At 39.0% G+C, this 19,500-nt stretch overlaps 1 protein-coding gene across 15 annotated transcripts in view; it reads right to left on the bottom strand.

The window, feature by feature from the left end:
* Positions 1–19,500, bottom strand: part of TAF1 (TATA-box binding protein associated factor 1) — an 82,343-nt gene that overhangs the window by 41,557 nt on the left and 21,286 nt on the right. For 14 of the 15 annotated variants that reach the window (XM_061179339.1, XM_061179331.1, XM_061179325.1 and 11 more), the window contains 8 exons: positions 18,146–18,359; positions 10,697–10,862; positions 9,089–9,300; positions 5,832–5,940; positions 5,517–5,615; positions 5,048–5,225; positions 1,834–1,901; positions 612–734 (listed from right to left, as the gene is read on the bottom strand). In XM_061179339.1, coding sequence (XP_061035322.1) covers positions 612–734; positions 1,834–1,901; positions 5,048–5,225; positions 5,517–5,615; positions 5,832–5,940; positions 9,089–9,300; positions 10,697–10,862; positions 18,146–18,359 — 1,169 coding nt within the window. The remainder of the gene's footprint in view (positions 1–611; positions 735–1,833; positions 1,902–5,047; positions 5,226–5,516; positions 5,616–5,831; positions 5,941–9,088; positions 9,301–10,696; positions 10,863–18,145; positions 18,360–19,500) is intronic. The other variant, XM_061179326.1, reaches the window with a different exon arrangement.

Genomic DNA, 19,500 nt, shown 5'->3' with positions numbered 1-19,500 from the left:
GCAACTAAGCCCGTGAGCCACAAGTACTGAGCCTGCACTCTAGGGCCTGTGCGCCACAACTACTGAGCCCATGTGCTGCAACTACTGAAGCCCGCACGCCTAGAGCCTGTGCTCCACAAGAGAAGCCACCGCAATGAGAAGCCTGCACACTGCAACGAAGAGTAGCCCCCGCTCACCACAACTAGAGAAAGCCCGCGCGCAGCAACGAAGACCCAACGCAGCCAAAAATAAATAAATAAATAAAAAAGAAAAAAAAAGACAACGAATGCTGGGTAATTATCAAACGCTCATTTGTTAAGAAGCACCTCTAAATCCAAAACCTCCCATTAGCTGGCATCCTAATTTCTCTCCAGGGCTATTCAGGAGCATTAAAATACTGAATGTCAACAACAGGTATAAAGAACCTCTCTATATCACAGATTCCTGGCCTCTTTGATTTCAATGATAATGCACTCATAGAGCAAAACGGTTTCTTTTTAAAATTATATACCATTTTGAATTGACAAACACCATGCTCCAGACTCCCCAACATACATACACATGCACACATCCTTTCACCCTTTCCTCTCCCCTGTACTATCTTCACAATATTTAACACACAGACCACTTACATCTGGAACTGCCATCATTTTCTGGGTGACAATGTTGTCCAGAATAAAAGAAAATGCCACTTGGTCATCATCATCCAGCAAGGGGTTGATAGCTTTCTCTAAACGAGCCAATTTGTCTTCTTTCTGACATGAAACAAAGCAAAGGAAAGGCAGGGGTTTCCCTGAGGTATAATCACCATAGAGTATTAAGGATAATTTAAGGTTCAGTTGTCTATTGCCCTTGTCCCAAAAAGTCTAACTTTGAATTGTGGCCTATTCAGTTCCAGACAAAAAGTCCAGATAAGAGAAATAATATTCCAGTAAAAGGATCAAAAGAGATGTACTGACCAATTCCTTTAGGTATTCTATCTTCTATTCTTGTAGAACATCAAAAATATACATCCCTGGGCATCAGTAGCTTAGCTCCCACAACAAACACATCTTCACCAAATTAAGTTTTAATTATCAGACTGCTTTTGCCGTAAAACTATTGCTGAAAACACTGAACACATTATTGTTGAGTAGTGACTTTTGTGTAAGGGAATCTAACCCAATAAATTCATTTTAGACTGCACTAGGAAAAAGTTTGTGTGTCAACTGCTCCATATCCTCACCCACTAAAACTCAGTCTTTTGTTTTTTTGTCTTTTTAAATTTTAGCCTTTCTAAGGGAGGTATGCAGTGTTAACTAATCATGGTTTAAATTTGTATCTCCCCAATGATCAATCAAGTTGAGAATCTTTTCATGTTTACTGGCCATTTGGTTATCCTCTTTTATGGAATTTCTACTTCAATATTAACATCATCATACTTATATTTTTTAAGCCTATTAAGGTGCCATTTTTTTTGTTGTTAAGAAGATGAAATACAGATAGATTATCTTTTAAAAATTAAAATTTCTCCCTGCCAAAACAGTCTCTTAGCTTCAGCTGACTTCCTGGGAAGTCAATTTCCTTGGCCCTTTCTAAAGAGTTATGTGGATTTTATATTTTAATCGTAGCCCTACTATTTAATAGCCATGATGCCCAAGACAAATTAGTTTCTTCTATGGACCTCAGTTTTTCCATCTACAAAAGGGAAGGATTAGACTACATGATTTCTAAGGTCCCCTCCAGACTCTAACGTACAAAAGACTGGCTACTCCCTCATTTCTCTACTTTTCCTTCTGTTACATTCCCTACTTCCTCAATACTGGTACCTGCCAGCTTCATTCTACTGCTTTTCTCTCATTTTAAATGTCTTACCTCTTTAAGTTTTTCATCACAGAGATCCAGCATGGATTGAGAGATCTGGGTCAATGAGTGCTTCGGCCCTAGATTACAGAGGAACAATAAAAGAGATGGGACCACTAAAAATGGGAGGCAAGAGCTACCAACACCTCCAGATTTTTAACTCATTTACTTAATCACCTAATATGTGCCAGGCACCAGCCTAGCTGCTGGGTTAGACAAATGTATCAGTCTTATCTCCATTTTTCAGTGCCTAACACATAGCAGATGCACAATATGGATGAATAAACTAATTTTAACTCTCTCCCTTATTTGTGTATATCCATACATAGTGGTACTACTGTCGATACTGCTGCCTTTAATACCTTGAAAATAAAACTATGGATGGGGAATGACAATTTGTTTAAGGATGGCTAAGGAGACCAATGAATGATTTATAATCTTTCCATACTTAGCATACAAAATTTGTGACTGCAATTTTTGTTTGCAGAACTCATGGTTTGTGATGTCCACCCAACATACGGCTAATCCAAAGCCTTTGTCAGAAAAGAATCTCCACCCCACCTCAGACTATTACTTTAGTTTCCCTGAAATCCGTAACAAGAGCTTCACAGAATCCTCCAACTATCTCCTACATTCCCTGCTTATGGCTACCCTAATTTAAGCTCATCATAGGGATAGTGAAAACATTTTCATGTAAAAAAACAGTAATTCTGGCTACTTCCTTTCGGTATACTTTCTTATCTTCCTCTGTCAATTCTTTCGTGTAAGTGCTCCCCAGAGCCTAAAACTCAGCTCTTTTCTCAACTACTTATTAATTAATTAACAGGGATTTGTTTATTCATTCAACAACTGTTTAATGACTGTCTGTGATATGTTCAATGTTGAGAATAAAGGGAAAATAAGACACAGTCCCTACCTTAGAGAGTTCTTGGTTTAGTCAAAGAAAATGATACGAATATAAAGCATTGCAAGACAGGGTGTAAGTGCTTGAAGTATCTACAGATGAAATGATATGATGTCTGGAAATACAGGCTAAACAATGAACAAGACTGGCCATATATGCTGGTGATTGTGGAACTGGGTGAATAGGTGCACTGAAGTTTATTTACTTTCTCTCTACTTCTGTATATGCCTAACAATTTCCATAATAAAGTTTTTAAAAAGTGAGTGTAAGTGCAAATAGAGGAATACACTGATTACTATGAACTATGGAGGGGTTGCAACGTGTTTGAAGTTGTTTTACAACAATTAAATCTGAGTACCAGGGAGGAGTAGGGAAGGCTTGCTGTGAATGACAATCGAGCAGTGTTATTAAACAAGAGAAGTCTATCAGGTAGACAGTAGGGCTGAAAAACATTCCAGAGGGAGGAAAAAGTATGCAAAAACATGTTAAGTAAGCAAATTCATGGAAACATGAAACAATAAATTTCACAACAGGAATCACAAGTAGTTTGGTACAACTGGAATACAGGTAGGTATGTGTGGAGGAGAAATAGGAAATGGAACTTGGAAAGGCAAGAAGGGACATATTACAATGGTCTCATAGGAGGTACAAAGGCACTGGAGATTTTAAGCTAGAGAGTAATTTTTCAAATTTGTGTATCAGAAAAAAATACCCTGTCAACAGTATGAAGAATTAAGGCAAGCAGCAGAGAGAAAGTCTGGAAGCTATTGCAAGAGGTCAAACAAGAGACGACAAGGGCTTCAACTAAGATACTAGCAATGGAGACCAAAAGGAAGGGGATGTATTCCGGCAAAATTTAGAAGGTACAATTTATGCAACTTAGTGATCTATGAGTATAGGGCAGGGAGAGTGGAATAACAATGGCCAACATTTCTAGGTTGTACAACTAGATGGACAGCAATACTAGCAATGGTGGCACTACTACTATTAACACTATTATCCGCATTTGGGTATGAGGAAGAAGGAAGATTGAGTTAGAGGGTGACGTGGTGAAAGTCATAACTTAAATTTCCAAATTTTTACGAACACTGCCACCTAAATGACCCACAAGTACCTCAAGCTCTGTATTTTCAAAGTCAACTCTTACCTTCCCATTCCCCTTCCAAGCTGATTTTTGTTTATGCATTTATCCTTGTCACCTTGAATGACAGTTGGGACTAATAAATTTATTCTTCCTTTGTATGTGTCTGGTACTCTGCTAGGCCCTTGGAATACAAAGATGAATAGTCTCTCTAGGAGGTCACAAAGTGATGGGAAAATCAGATATATAAACAATTATATATAACACATAAGAGCTATAAAACTTGATTTAATTGTGTTAGGGGGGCACAGAGGATTGAAAAAATGGGTGCTTTGGGCAATCTGAATAAGTCTTCATGAAGAGATGATATGAGTTGGTCTGGAAATATGAATGGAAATGGAATAAAGGGCACTCCAGACAAAGGGCAAATACTGTACAAAGGCATGAAGACATGGTATAGAATATTTAGTTAAATACAACATTGAGCATAGCAGGAATCTCTATCTATAGTAGGTCTGGGAGCCAGTCACTGGAGATGAGACTAGATAAATGGGTCAGGCCTGCTTGTGAAACGTATTAAAATCTAGGTACTACTATTGTCCCATGTGTGCAGGTAAGAAAACTGAAGAGGCTATGAGAGGTTAAATAAGTTGTCTAAGGTAACTCAATTAGTAACTGGCAGAGCCATAGTTCATACTCTATCTGTAACCTTAATCCCTACACTAAGGATACAACTGGAAACCAGAAAACTTTATCCTCTACATGCAGAAGTTATACTGTTTCTTGAACTCTTTAAGACTCAGAAAACAGATTTCTTCCTCCTTGCCTTCCCAGCTTTTGAGCAAAGTAGACATATAACAGCCCCTATAACAGATTTGTAGACCAAATCAAAGACAAATATGGTCAACAAGCATATACTCTGCGGGGGTTCCATCCACACTGAATGCCTCTCCCTTCTGTTTACTTAGGCTCACTCCTATCTCCCACTGCTTCTCATGCAATTGTTTCATTTCAACAGATTCTCTACATTCTCTAGAGGATACATAAAACAGTGGGAATAAAAAGAAGCAATACTTATTAAATGATTAAAATGTACATTACCTGATTTTCATAACCCCAAAATGCACTAATACATTGTAGGTCCTTTCAGTCAGTCCAATCTAGTCTAAATTTAGGACTAGTAAGGGATAAATAAGGATCTGAAAGGTGACCTTTGCAGTCAAAGAACAGGTGATTCTTACCATTGTAGGTTGCACTATTTTTCACAATTAGCTCCAAATGCTCTCTGAACTCTTCCCGAGATGGGTAGAGGCGTTTACGCACATTTTCACGGAGCGTCTGTAAGTCCATTGGTCGGGTGATAATTTTGTAGTAGTCCTTTACAACCTTTGCATTGACTGGAGTGTGGAAAGGGTACGTCTGTGCAAACAAGAACCAGCACCATCCATGAGCAAAGAACAGTTGCCAGACCAATTCCTGAAGACTCTCTCACATCTTACCTGTCTCTACCTGGCCATCAACTCTCAAAGGAATCTTTCTAGATGGAGCAGGTCTGTTTCCTCTACTAAACTGTTAAAAAATAAATGAAAAACTATATCCCAAAGAATTAGGAGTTCCAGGTTCCTAGGACTACACTCTACTGCCATCTATCTGAAATCACACAGAACAGCCTTGCCACCCATACTGTAGATCTGAATGCAATGAACTCACATTTGGAAGATCTCTCATGTCATTGATGATAGACTCCAAAATGGATGACAATGTCACCATGGGGTCTGTCCGGCGCCGGTGAATGGACTTATGAGGTCTCTAAGGAAAAACAAGAAATCAGAATGCTTCTTTAGATTAAAAAAAAATAAACACAATAAATATATATTTTGGAAACCCTGTAATGAACAGTACACGTAATTCTCAGGGCAAGGCCAAAGGGAGAGAATCTAAGGCTATATCAGGGCCATGGCTTAGAGGGCTGGGGGAATTAATGAGAACCCTATCTGGTCAGAAAGCAGCAATGCCAATACTCACATTCAAATAGTCACAGTGAACAGTGGTTCCAACTCGCCGTTTCTTCTTGGGAGGAAGTTGCTGCTTAGGGAACTTGAGAACCAGAGATTTTCTGCGAACCTCATCTGCACTGCAATCAATAACACTTTCATAGCGTGCAGTCCCTATTTCTAGTCCCCAGAAAAAAAGCAATTACAATGAAAAAGTCCAAAGTACCTGAGCATGAGCCTGGGGAGGAAAAAGCCAAACCAAAGGCCAGACATCCACATTCTAAGGCTCAGATCAGGCAAGGCCTCATAGGATCTCCAAATTAATAAAGAACTAGGCAAGCCACAACTTCACCTCAGTTTCCTATTTGGAAGATAAGGGAACTAGGCTAAAGGAATTTCAAGAATCCTCCCAGCTCCAACATTCTATCTTTGGGTTAAAGGGCTAGGAAATTTAACTTACTCAGAATAGAAACAAGGAAGAAATTAAAGCAGGTTTGAAAAGAAAAACTAATTTGAGTCTCCCTCAATCATTAAAAGCCCATCCACCTTTTTCCCTTCCATCATATGGGATCAAGATACTACATTTTCCTTTTCTAATGTGCTTCAAGACATGACTACTATAGATATTGATAAATTAAATTAACGAGGATGGAAAACAACCCTCAAATCTAAACAGAAACAGAAACAAATGAATATAACTGCATATCAAATTAATTAAAAATTATATACTCAAAAAAGAATTCAAATATATTTTGAATATAATACCCTGACTGTACAACTTCAGTGGCATATAATCCAAGGACAACAAATTATAGAAAACACCTTGAACCTACTGTACAGATTTGTTGTTGGTAGTAGTATTGGTATTGTAATTCTCAAACTATTTTGTACATATCATAGGACAGAGCAAATGAATAAATATATTGATGTTGGGAACCAAAGAAAAGATACAAATATGAAACGGAGGAAGATGAGGAAGAAGCTGTAAATACAATTTGAATTGGAGGTATCGATATGAAGTTGTGATTTACAATATATGTATATTTCCTAGTTCTGTCTACTAAGGGCCTAGAAGCAATGACATCTCAGTGGCAATGAGCATACCTAACACCTAGATATTGGTTTCTAAATACCATTCCCCAATAAAAGGAACCAGGACTCCCTGAGAAATGGCTGATTCTGGGTCTGGGACAGGGAAATTTCAAGGACAGCCTGGAACATCTCGTGCCAAAAAGCAAAGAAGTTTTCAAAATTTATAGGGTCATTTCAAAAGGACACAGGTCAGGCTTGAAGGGATCAAATTTGGGGCAATCTGGCCATCAAAATTAATAATGATGTTAATAGATTTTAATATATTAAAGTTTCCAAAAGAAAGAATTTCAGAATCTATAGTAATACCTAAACAAAAAAGGGAGGGGGAAGCTCTTTACAGAATGCCAGTTAATGTAGAAAGAATGAAAAGAATTAGAAAAACCACCATTAAGCAACCCCCAATGTAATAACTGAGTTGTCAGGTAATGATCATCAATGGATGTTAAAACTATTGAGAGAAAGATTGTTAGCAGGATAGACCGCAGTCCCTAGTGACACCTTGAAGGCAGCCTCTGAGCAGAGGACCCAGCTGAGCTGTGCCCAGACTCCTGACCCATAGAAACTGTGAGATAATAAATGTATGTTGTTTCAAGCTACTGAAAAAAAAAAAAAAAAAGGGACTTCCCTGGTGGTGCAGTGGTTAAGAATCCGTCTGTCAATGCAGGGGACACGGGTTTGATCCCTGGTCTGGGAAGATCCCACATGCTGCAGAGCAACTAAGCCCACGAGCCACAACTACTACTGAGCCTGCACGCCACAACTATTGAAGCCCGTGCGCCCTAGAGCCCACGTGCCACAACTACTGAGCCCGCATGCTGCAACTACTGAAGCCTGCACGCCTAGAGCCCGTGCTCCGCAATAAGAGAAGCCACTGCAACAAGAAGCCCACGCACCGCAATGAAGAGTAGCCCCCACTTGCCACAACTAGAGAAAGCCCACGTGCAGCAATGGAGACACAACACAGCCAAAAAAAAAAAAAATTTAAAAAAAAACCAGGATATTCACCCACATATTAATTACAATGGAAAAAACATACCTTTATTATAGAGGAATCTGGGGATTAACACTTTAATAAGATAATCAAAATACTGAGAAAACCTGACGTTATCTGCTTCCTGATGTGGTGCAGTAAGTACATAATACCACCTATGTTGTAATCTTGCCAAAGACATTTACTCTGAATATAATCAATGCGAAAACAGACAAATCCAGAATGTGGAATATTTTATGAGACCATTGGCCTGGACTCTTCAAAACATTCAAAGTCATGAAAACCAAAAAGGTGGGGAGGACAGTTCTAGATTAAGAGAGACTCAAAATACTTAATGTTTGAACTGGAATTGGATCCTGAAGGGGGGTGAGGGGCAGGCAATAAAGGACATTGAGACAACTGGGGAAATTTGAATAAGGACTGAATATTAGATCCTATTGAATTAATGTTAATTTTCTTACGTGTAGTAATAGTATCATGTTTGCCACATCTTTATTCTTAGGAGATGTGTGCTAAAGAATCTGAGTGAAATGCCATGATGCCTAAAACTTCCAAATGCTTCAGCAGAAAGAAAATGTTTTAGATATATAAAGATGAAACAAATGTGACAAATGTTATCAGCTGGTGAATTTAGAGGAACAACAAACTTTATTATTCCTTCAGCTTTTCTGTAGGTTTGCAATTTTCAAACTAAAAATTTAGGGGAGAATTTTTTTTATTTAAAAACTTTTCTACTTGATTATCAAATTCTCTGAGGGCAAGAGACAGATAAGTATAAGCACAGTTTGTCTCCTTAATCTTTTTGGATGGTCCATTATCAGAACATCTGAGATCAGGGACCTTACAAATATTACAAGTGCCTGGAAGTAGAATAGGAAGAGCATCTACTATATGCCAGGCACTATACTACATTTTTTATATAGTCTCCCTCATTTTACCTTCATAGTTACCATTGTAAGGGTGATTTTATTTTGTAAATAAGGAAACTAAGACTCAGAAAAGTTAGGCAGCATGCCCAAGGGCAAGTGGTGGAGCTTAATGAGTGCTTCACAAGACTAATTTTCATTACTGGCAACAATTAGTGAGGAAAATCCATCAAAGTTCCTATGTCCTACGTTCCACTTCAGAGAACACATCACATCCACCCCTGCCACCCATTGATATCACCAACCTCCAACAGATCTCTCCCACCTGCTATCTCTTACCTCTCAATTAGCTGTTTCCCTAAGACAATCTTGGTCCCTTCAACCTTGATAAGTTCTTCATTATCATTATGAATGACTGTCTTTTCCAACTCTTCCTCCTGCTCCTCTGTCATGGCAACAGGGTTGGAAGGTGGAGCATTTGTTTGATAATAAAGGGGGCAGAATTTGTTTGTTCTCATGTGCCCAATGGCACCACAAGCCCCACATTTCAGCTGCAAAAGGAAAAGTATCAACATGTCAGAGGTAAGCAGGCTTCTTCGTGTTAGCTTTAAGAAATATATAGAAGGTAGAAGAGAAACAAAGGCAGGCCCAGAACTTTTATTCTAACAATCATTATATGCCTTTCAACCAGAAGGCACTGGACAAAAGTGCATGTATGGAAATGACACATTAAAAACAAAATGAAATCCAGAGACTGAACATTACTTTAAAAACCAAGTGAGGGAGAAAAGGGAGAGGATTTCTACCCCCAATTTAAGTTGTAAACTATGAAAATATTAAATATGCATAAGAAAGGCTATTGGAAGCCCAAGGCTGCATTCAGCCTCACAGGCAGCCAGCATGGGTGTATTCCCAGCCTCAAGGAAAAGGCTTAATAATACCAAGTCTCCGGGAATTCCCTGGTGGTCCAGTGGTTAGGACTCCGTGCTCTCATTGCAGAAGGCCTGGGTTCAACCCCTGGTCAGGGAACTAAGATCCCACAAGCCGTGCAGTGTGGCAAAAAAACCAAAAAAACCCAAGTCTCCATCTTACTTTTGCAACTGCCCTCAGTTTCATCTGTAAAGTGGATCAATACTGTATCATACAATACTTATATAATATCACATAGAAGAAAGAAACATTAAAATACTTAATGACCTCAGTACGTGTTAACAGCAGTTCACATTGGTTGAGAATTTTACAGTTTATAAAGTGCTCCTCATGCATTATATACTTTAATACAACACCAGTGTGAGATAGGTATCATTTTATAGAAGAGAAAACAGGTTTGGAGAGGTTACGGTCACAGAGCTACTAAATGGCAGAACAAGAACCTGAACCCAGATCTTCTGTTTCCGAGTCCATGGCTCTTTCCACTGTACCACAGTTGCCTCAATTTTTTTTTAACATCTTTATTGCAGTGTAATTGCCTCACAATGGTGTGCTAGTCTCTGCCCCACAACAAAGCGAACCAGCCATACACATATATATAGTTGCCTCATTCTGTGATGCACGTTACAGTTACACTGCACAGTAATATCTGGAATCCCACCTAAATTATGCAAAGCAACCTGTATGTTTTTTTCTGTTGCTTCTTTTAGTACATGCAATTTAAAAACAAGATGTGTTCATGTAAGTACATACACGTACATGTTAAAAAAAATCCACCACACCTATCTCAACTCACAGAAAATATTTCCAATGGATGAAGTATAAATGACACCCAATGACACCAGATCAAGTCTGGTGTTGTCAGTAGCAGTCACAATAGTACTAATAACACCCAAGTGGCCACATCAATTCAAACTAGTTTTCCACAATACTGCCCTCATTCCCAGTAAGGGAGGATGCCAAAAGCTAAGGGAAAAGGTATGCTTTCTTAGTTATGATCACACCACATATACTTACTTTTAGGTCAGGACGCTCCTTCATTTTTTTGGGCTTCTTCTCAGGAGGACCCTTAAGCTTCTCCTTTTCCTGGTTTCGCTTAAGCCGCCTCAGTTGCTCTTGAATCCTCCGCCGTTCTTTTCGCATCTCTTCTCGATGCTGTTCATCAAAAAGGGCAAATTTACGACTAAATAATGGGGGAAAAAAATCACAGATCCATAAGCAAATTTAAACCAGGAAGACTGTCCTGATAGCAAACATCTCAGAACTAAAGTAATCCATCAAGAATGAAACAAAAGGGGCTACCTGGCATCCCCATCTACCCTGCTCATCAGTCTTCCACGTGCAGAGAGGCACCTCTCTCAGAATGAGAAGCCCTGAGGAGTCCCTAAGATTTTTGCCAACCAACCAATGAAAACACAAAGGACCCAGTGGAACTAAAAACATGCCTTTATTTTGCAGCAAATTTGGAATTCTCCCTGTGATTTGGCTTTGTTCAAACCCAAAGTTCTAAAGGCAAAATGGTTCCCAATTAACACAGACTTCCAGGGACAACTGTGCAGAATCCTGTCACTAAAACTCAAGCATCAGGAGGAACCAAGATGGCGGAGTAGAAGGACGTGCTCTCACTCCCTCTTGTGAGAACACCAGAATCACAACTAGCTGCTGCTGGACAATCATCGACAGGAAGACACTGGAACTCACCAAAAAAGATACCCCACATCCAAAGACAAATGAGAAGCCACAATGAGACGGTAGGAGGGGCACAATCACAGTAAAATCGAATCCCATAACTGCTGGGTGGGTGACTCACAAACTGGCGAACACTTATACCACAGAAGTCCACACACTGGAGTGAAGGTTCTGAGCCCCACGTCAGGCTTCCCAACCTGGGGGTCCGGCAATGGGAGGAGGAATTCCTAGAGGATCAGACTTTGAAGCCTAGTGGGAATTGATTGCAGGACTTTGACAGGACTAGGGGAAACAGAGACTCCACTCCTGGAGGGCACACACAAAGTAGTGTGCGCATCGGGACCCAGGGGAAGGAGCAGTGACCCCAGGGGAGACTGAACCAGACCTACTTGCTAGTGTTGGAGGGTCTCCTGCAGAGGCGGGGGGGGGTGCTGTGGCTCACCGTGGGGACAAGGACACTGGCAGCAGAAGTTCTGGGAAGCACTCCTTAGCGTAAGCCCTCCCCCCAGAGTCTGTCATTAGCCCCACCAAAGAGCCCAGGTAGGCTCCAGTGTTGGGTTGCCTCAGGCCAAACAACCAACAGGGAGGGAACCCAGCCCCACCCATCAACAGTCAAGTGGATTTAAGTTTTACTGAGCTCTGCCCACCACAGCAACAGTCAGCTCTACCCACCACCAGTCCCTCCCATCAAGCCTCTTAGATAGCCTCATCCACCAGAGGGCAGACAGCAGAAGCAAGAAGAACTACAATCCTGTGGAACAAAAACCACATTCACAGAAAAACAGACAAGATGAAAAGGCAGAGGGCTACATACCAGATGAAGGAACAAGATAAAACCCCAGAAAAACAACTAAATGAAGTGGAGACAGGCAACCTTCCAGAAAAAGAATTCAGAATAATGATAGTGAAGATGATCCAGGACCTGGAAAAAAGAATGCAGGCAAAGACCGAGAAGATGCAAGAAATGTTTAACAAAGACCTAGAAGAATTAAAGAACAAACAAACAGAGATGAACAATACAATAACTGAAATGAAAACTACACTAGAAGGAATCAATAGCAGAATAACTGAGGCAGAAGAACGGACAAGTGACCTGGAAGACAGAATGGTGGAATTCACTGCTGCAGAACAGAATAAAGAAAAAAGAATGAAAAGAAACAAAGACAGCCTAAGAGACCTCTGGGACAAAATTAAATGCAACACCATTCGCATTATAGGGGTCCCAGAAGGAGAAGAGAGAGACAAAGGACCAGAGAAAATATCTGAAGAGATTATAGTCGAAAACTTCCCTAACATGGGAAAAAAATAGCCACCCAAGTCCAGGAAGCACAGCGAGTCCCATACAGGATAAACCCAAGGAGAAACTTGCCGAGACACACAGTAATCAAATTGGCAAAAATTAAAGACAAAGAAAAATTATTGAAAGCAGCAAGGGAAAAACGACAAATAACATACAAGGGAACTCCCATAAGGTTAACAGTTGATTTCTCAGCAGAAACTCTACAAGCCAGAAGGGAATGGCATGATATACTTAAAGTGATGAAAGGGAAGAACCTACAACCAAGATTACTCTACCCGGCAAGGATCTCATTCAGATTCGATGGAGATATCAAAAGCTTTACGAACAAGCAAAAGCTAAGAGAATTCAGGACCACCAAACCGGCTCTACAACAAAAGCTAAAAGAACTTCTCTAAGTGGGAAACACAAGAGAAGAAAAGGACCTAAAAAAACAAACCCAAAACAATTAAGAAAATGGTCACAGGTACATGTCGATAATTGCCTTAAACATGAATGGATTAAATGCTCCAACCAAAAGACACAGGCCTGCTGAATGGATACAAAACCAAAACCCATACATATGCTGTCTACAAGAGACCCACTTCAGACCTAGGGACACATACAGACTGAAAGTGAGGGGATGGAAAAAGATATTCCAGGCAAATGGAAATCAAAAGAAAGCTGGAGTAGCTATACTCATATCAGAAAAAATAGACTTTAAAATAAAGAATGTTACAAGAGACAAGGAAGGACACTACATAATGATCAAGGGATCAATCCAAGAAGATATAACAATTATAAATATATATGCACCCAACATAGGAGCACCTCAATACATAAGGCAACTGCTAACAGCTATAAAAGAGGAAATCGACAGTAACACAATAATAGTGGGGGACTTTAGCACCTCACTTACACCAATGGACAGATCATCCAAAATGAAAATAAACAAAGAAACAGAAGCTTTAAATGACACAATAGACCAGATAGATTTAATTGATAGTTATAGGACATTCCATCCAAAAACAGCAGATTACACTTTCTTCTCAAGTGTGCACGGAACATTCTCCAGGATAGATCACATCTTGGGTCACAAATCAAGTCTCAGTAAATTTAAGAAAATTGAAATCATATCAAGCATCTTTTCTGACCACAACACTATGAGATTAAAAATGAATTACAGGGGAAAAAAACGTAAAAAACACAAACACATGTAGGCTAAACAATACGTTACTAAATAACCAAGAGATCATTGAACAAATCAAAGAGGAAATCAAAAAATACCTAAAGACAAATGACAGTGAAAACACGACGATCCAAAACCTATGGGATGCAGCAAAAGCAGTTCTAAGAGGGAAGTTTATAGCTATACAAGCCTACCTCAGGAAACAAGAAAAATCTCAAGTAAACAATCTAACCTTACACCTAAAGGAACGAGAGAAAGAAGAACAAACAAAACCCAAAGTTAGCAGAAGGAAAGAAATCATAAAGATTAGAGCAGAAATAAATGAAATAGAAACAAAGAAAACAATAGCAAAGATCAATAAAACTAAAAGCTGGTTCTTTGAGAAGATAAACAAAATTGATAAACCATTAGCCAGACTCATCAAGAAAAAGAGGGAGAGGACTCAAATCAATAAAATTAGAAATGAAAAAGGAGAAGTTACAACAGACACCACAGAAATACAAAGCATCCTAAGAGACTACTACAAGCAACTCTATGCCAATAAAATGGACAACCTGGAAGAAATAGACAAATTCTTAGAAAGGTATAACCTTCCAAGACTGAACCAGGAAGAAACAGAAAATATGAACAGACCAATCACAAGTAATGGAATTGAAACTGTGATTAAAAATCTTCCAACAAACAAAAGTCCAGGACCAGATGGCTTCACAGGTGAATTCTATCAAACATTTAGAGAAGAGCTAACACCCATCCTTCTCAAACTCTTCCAAAAAATTGCAGAGGAAGGAACACTCCCAAACTCATTCTACGAGGTCACCATCACCCTGATACCAAAACCAGACAAAGATACTACAAAAAAAGAAAATTACAGACCAATATCACTGATGAATATAGATGCAAAAATCCTCAACAAAATACTAGCAAACAGAATCCAACAACACATTAAAAGGATCATACACCATGATCAAGTGGTATTTCTCCCAGGGATGCAAGGATTCTTCAATATATGCAAATCAATCAATGTGATACACCATATTAACAAATTGAAGAAGAAAAACCATATGATCATCTCAATAGATGCAGAAAAAGCTTTTGACAAAATTCAACACCCATTTATGATAAAAACTCTCCAGAAAGTGGGCATAGAGGGAACCTACCTCAACATAATAAAGGCCATATATGACAAACCCACTGCAAACATCATTCTCAATGGTGAAAAACTGAAAGCATTTCCTCTAAGATCAGGAACGAGACAAGGATGCCCACTCTCACCACTATTATTCAACATAGTTTTGGAAGTCCTAGCCACGGCAATCAGAGAAGAAAAAGAAATAAAAGGAATACAAATTGGAAAAGAAGAAGTAAAACTGTCACTGTTTGCAGATGACATGATACTATACATAGAGAATCCTAAAAATGCCACCAGAAAACTGCTAGAGCTAATCAATGAATTTGGTAAAGTTGCAGGATACAAAATTAATGCACAGAAATCTCTTGCATTCCTATACACTAATGATGAAAAATCTGAAAGAGAAATTATGGAAACACTCCCATTTACCACTGCAACAAAAAGAATAAAATACCTAGGAATAAACCTACCTAGGGAGACAAAAGACCTGTATGCAGAAAACTATAAGACACTGATGAAAGAAATTAAAGATGATACCAACAGATGGAGAGATATACCATGTTCCTCGATTGGAAGAATCAATATTGTGAAAATGACTATACTACCCAAAGCAATCTACAGATTCAATGCAATCCCTATCAAATTACTAATGGCATTTTTTATGGAACTAGAACAAATCGTCTTAAAATTTGTATGGAGACACAAAAGACCCCGAATAGCCAAAGCAATCTTGAGGGAAAAAAACGGAGCTGGAGGAATCAGACTCCCTGACTTCAGACTATACTACAAAGCTACAGGAATCAAGACAATATGGTACTGGCACAAAAATAGAAACATAGATCAATGGAACAAGACAGAAAGCCCAGAGATAAACCCACGCACCTATGGTCAACTAATCTATGACAAAGGAGGCAAAGATATACAATGGAGAAAAAACAGTTTCTTCAATAAGTGGTGCTGGGAAAACTGGACAGCTACATGTAAAAGAATGAAATTAGAACACTCCCTAACACCATACACAAAAATAAACTCAAAATGGATTCGAGACCTAAATCTAAGACCGGACACTATAAATCTCTTAGAGGAAAACATAGGAAGAACACTCTTTGACATAAATCACAGCAAGATCTTTTTTCATCCACCTCCTAGAGTAATGGAAATAAAAACAAAAATAAACAAATGGGACCTAATGAAACTTCCAAGCTTTTGCACAGCAAAGGAAACCATAAACAAGACGAAAAGACAACCCTCAGAATGGGAGAAAATATTTGCAAATGAATCAGCGGACAAAGGATTAAGCTCCAAAATATATAAATAGCTCGTGCAGCTCAATATTAAAGAAACAAACAACCCAATCCAAAAATGGGCAGAAGACCTAAATAGACATTTCTCCAAAGAAGACATACAGATGGCCAAGAAGCACATGAAAAGCTGCTCAACATCACTAATTATTAGAGAAATGCAAATCAAAACTACAGTGAGGTATCACCTCACACCAGTTAGAATGGGCATCATGAGAAAATCTACAAACAACAAATGCTGGAGAGAGTGTGGAGAAAAGGGAACCCTCTTGCACTGTTGGTGGGAATGTAAATTGATACAGCCACTATGGAGAACAGTATGGAGGTTCCTTAAAAAACTAAAAATAGATTTACCATATGATCCAGCAATCCCACTATTGGGCATATACCCAGAGAAAGCCATAATTCAAAAAGACACATGCACCCCAATGTTCATTGCAGCACTATTTACAATAGCCAGGTCATGGAAGCAACCTAAATGCCCATCGACAGACGAATGGATAAAGAAGTTGTGGTACATATATACAATGGAATATTACTCAGCCAAAAAAAGGAACGAAATTGAGTCATTTGTTGAGACGTGGATGGATCTAGAGACTGTCATACAGAGTGAAGTAAGTCAGAAAGAGAAAGACAAATATCGTATATTAACGTATGTATGTGGAACCTAGAAAAATGGTACAGATGAACTGGTTTGCAGGGCAGAAGTTGAGACACAGACAAACAAACAAAAAAAAACAACTAATACTAAACTTTCTTTGGGTTATTTGTATGGAAATACGTTAATATAAATGTTTCAGACATTACATGAAATTTCTAAAAATCTTATATGTTCTGGTATAATGTTATAAGTCATAATTCTAGTTATTATTTTAAAATGTATATCTCAGAAATAACTAAATTACCTTTTCAACTGCATTATTATGAACTTTCATCAAATCTTTAACCGTGGTCATTTTTAAGTCTTTTGTCATTTACAGACAGTTCTGGGTGTACTCTGATGCTTTTGCAAAAATGTTCCTATAAAAGGGTTTCATCTTCAAGGAATTCATGGAAAAGACTCTGACAAGTACAGGTTTCTGGTAACTGACTATACTGCTGAACTGAATGAATAAGCATTTTCAGAACTCTAATGGAAAACTGATGAATTCATAAAAGTGCTAACATAAGATCAAGACAAAAAAAAATTAATTACATGGGACTGAGTGAACTGATGAGGATGATTATAATTTTTGTGACTTTGTTTGAATAAAAAAAAAATCCCCCCCCCCAAAAAAAAATCCCACAAGGACTCAGAGGCAAAAAATATACAAATCAATTTTCACTGCAAAGTAAAGGAGCTGTTACAGTGGAGGATTACTGGATTGAATGTCAATATTATGACATAGTATGAGTGTTTCGTGTTTGGTAATTGCAATCATTGTTGCTTTTATTGTGGTCATCCATTTACAATGCTTGGTGTCAGTTTATTTATCTCTTGTAAAAATAAAATACAGTGTGGGGACTTCCCTGGTGGTCCAGTGGTTAAGAATCCTCCTTCCAATGCAGGGGATGTGGGTTCGATCCCTGGTTGGGGAACTAAGATCCCACGTGCCGCGGGGCAACTAAGCCTTTGCGCCACAACTAGAGAGAAGCCTGCATGCGATGTAGAGCCCGCGCACCACAACAACGACCTGATGCAGCCAAAACAAGTAAATTGAAAAAAAAAAAAAGCCAAAATACAGTGTGTGGGTGTGGAAAAAAAAAAGAATATTCAAAAAATAAAAAATAAAAAAAATTAAAAATTAAAAATATAAAAAACTCAAGCATCCACCCTCACTCCCTTCCCCATCATTATCATTCTCCTTATCACACTGGAAAGTGGGGAGGGAGTCAAACTCACATGAATTCCTCATCTTTTGTGGTCCGTATACGCACATAGGCATCAATGACAGCTGGCTTTCGGACGGTCTCACAGCGAACATATTCTTTCCCCTCTTCATCGCGAAACGTGCGATAAATCTTGAGACAACGGCCAGTGGCAGAAGAGTTAAGGCTAGTCACAGAAGCTGTGTCATCATCTCTGTGATTGTTTCCTGCTGCTGCTGAGCCTGCTGCTGCAAGGCAGAAAAAGATTTCCACACATTCCCCCTACCACCCAAATGGCCATTTTCTTGGGGTTGAGTGGAGACCCCGAAGCTCAACATGCCACAGAACTATGGTTCTACAGAAAGCATCAGTCACCACCAGCCCCAAGAATACACTGAGATGTCCTTTCCTGACTTCATTTTACCACTGTCAGTGTTCTCGTTCTTGTAAGTACAGAAAGTTCTGAAAGGATCTCAAAGAAACACACGTTTGTTATATAGGGGACAGAAGAGCAGTAGCTGTATTCTGATTCCTCTGAAAAACAGCTCAAGAAGAAAGTCCAAGCAGGAAGCAGTTGATGGTCACATTATAGAAAAGCACCCAAGCACCCACGGGAAATAGATGGCACCACAGAAAAAATCCAGAGTCTCAAGGCCTAGAGTATGCTTCTCCAACTTTAATATGAATGAATAGGAATCATCTGAGGATCCTGTTAAAATACAGATTCTAATTCAGTAGGTTTGGGGTGAGACCTGAGATGCTGCATTTCTAACAAGCTCCCATGTGATGTAGATACTGCTGGTCCAGGACCACACTCGAGGAAAGGCTTTATCACATCTTTACGAAGTAGCCAGAACAACAGAATTACACAAAGCTTTTACAGAGAGGAAACAAAGGAAAGACTACTGTGAGTGAAAATAGTCATTTAAACCTTCATCTTCAGCCTTTATCCTCTCTCTCAGTATCTACATCCAAGTTTTCAACTGCCTGCTTGACATCTATACTGGGAGTATCATGGGGACCTCAAACACCACATATTACACCTTTCCTTCTTAAACCTGCTTCTTTTTCTGAAATTTACTACTTTAATCAATGGTACCACCACCATCTTTCTAGCAAGCAAGAGTGAAATCTTAAGGTCCCTTTGATTTTTCTCCTCTTTTCATTCCCAGTGACCAAATCCCAAACCAGTTTAGGCCTTTCTCATTCCCACCGTCAACTTATGCAATTTTGGGTTGGTGATTTTAAACTTTTTAGGGTCTAAGACTCCTTTGAGAATCTTCTGAAAGCCATGGATCTTCTCAGAAAAGGCACATTTGCACAGAATTGTACATGTGATTTCAGAGGGTTCATGAACAACCCCCCAATTCATCCACAGATTCTGTATTA

The sequence above is a fragment of the Eubalaena glacialis genome, chromosome X (assembly GCF_028564815.1).
Source record: "Eubalaena glacialis isolate mEubGla1 chromosome X, mEubGla1.1.hap2.+ XY, whole genome shotgun sequence".
Classification (NCBI taxonomy): Eukaryota; Metazoa; Chordata; class Mammalia; order Artiodactyla; family Balaenidae; genus Eubalaena; species Eubalaena glacialis.
Note: the sequence above shows the minus strand (reverse complement) of the source record. Positions and strands in the feature narration are given on the sequence as shown.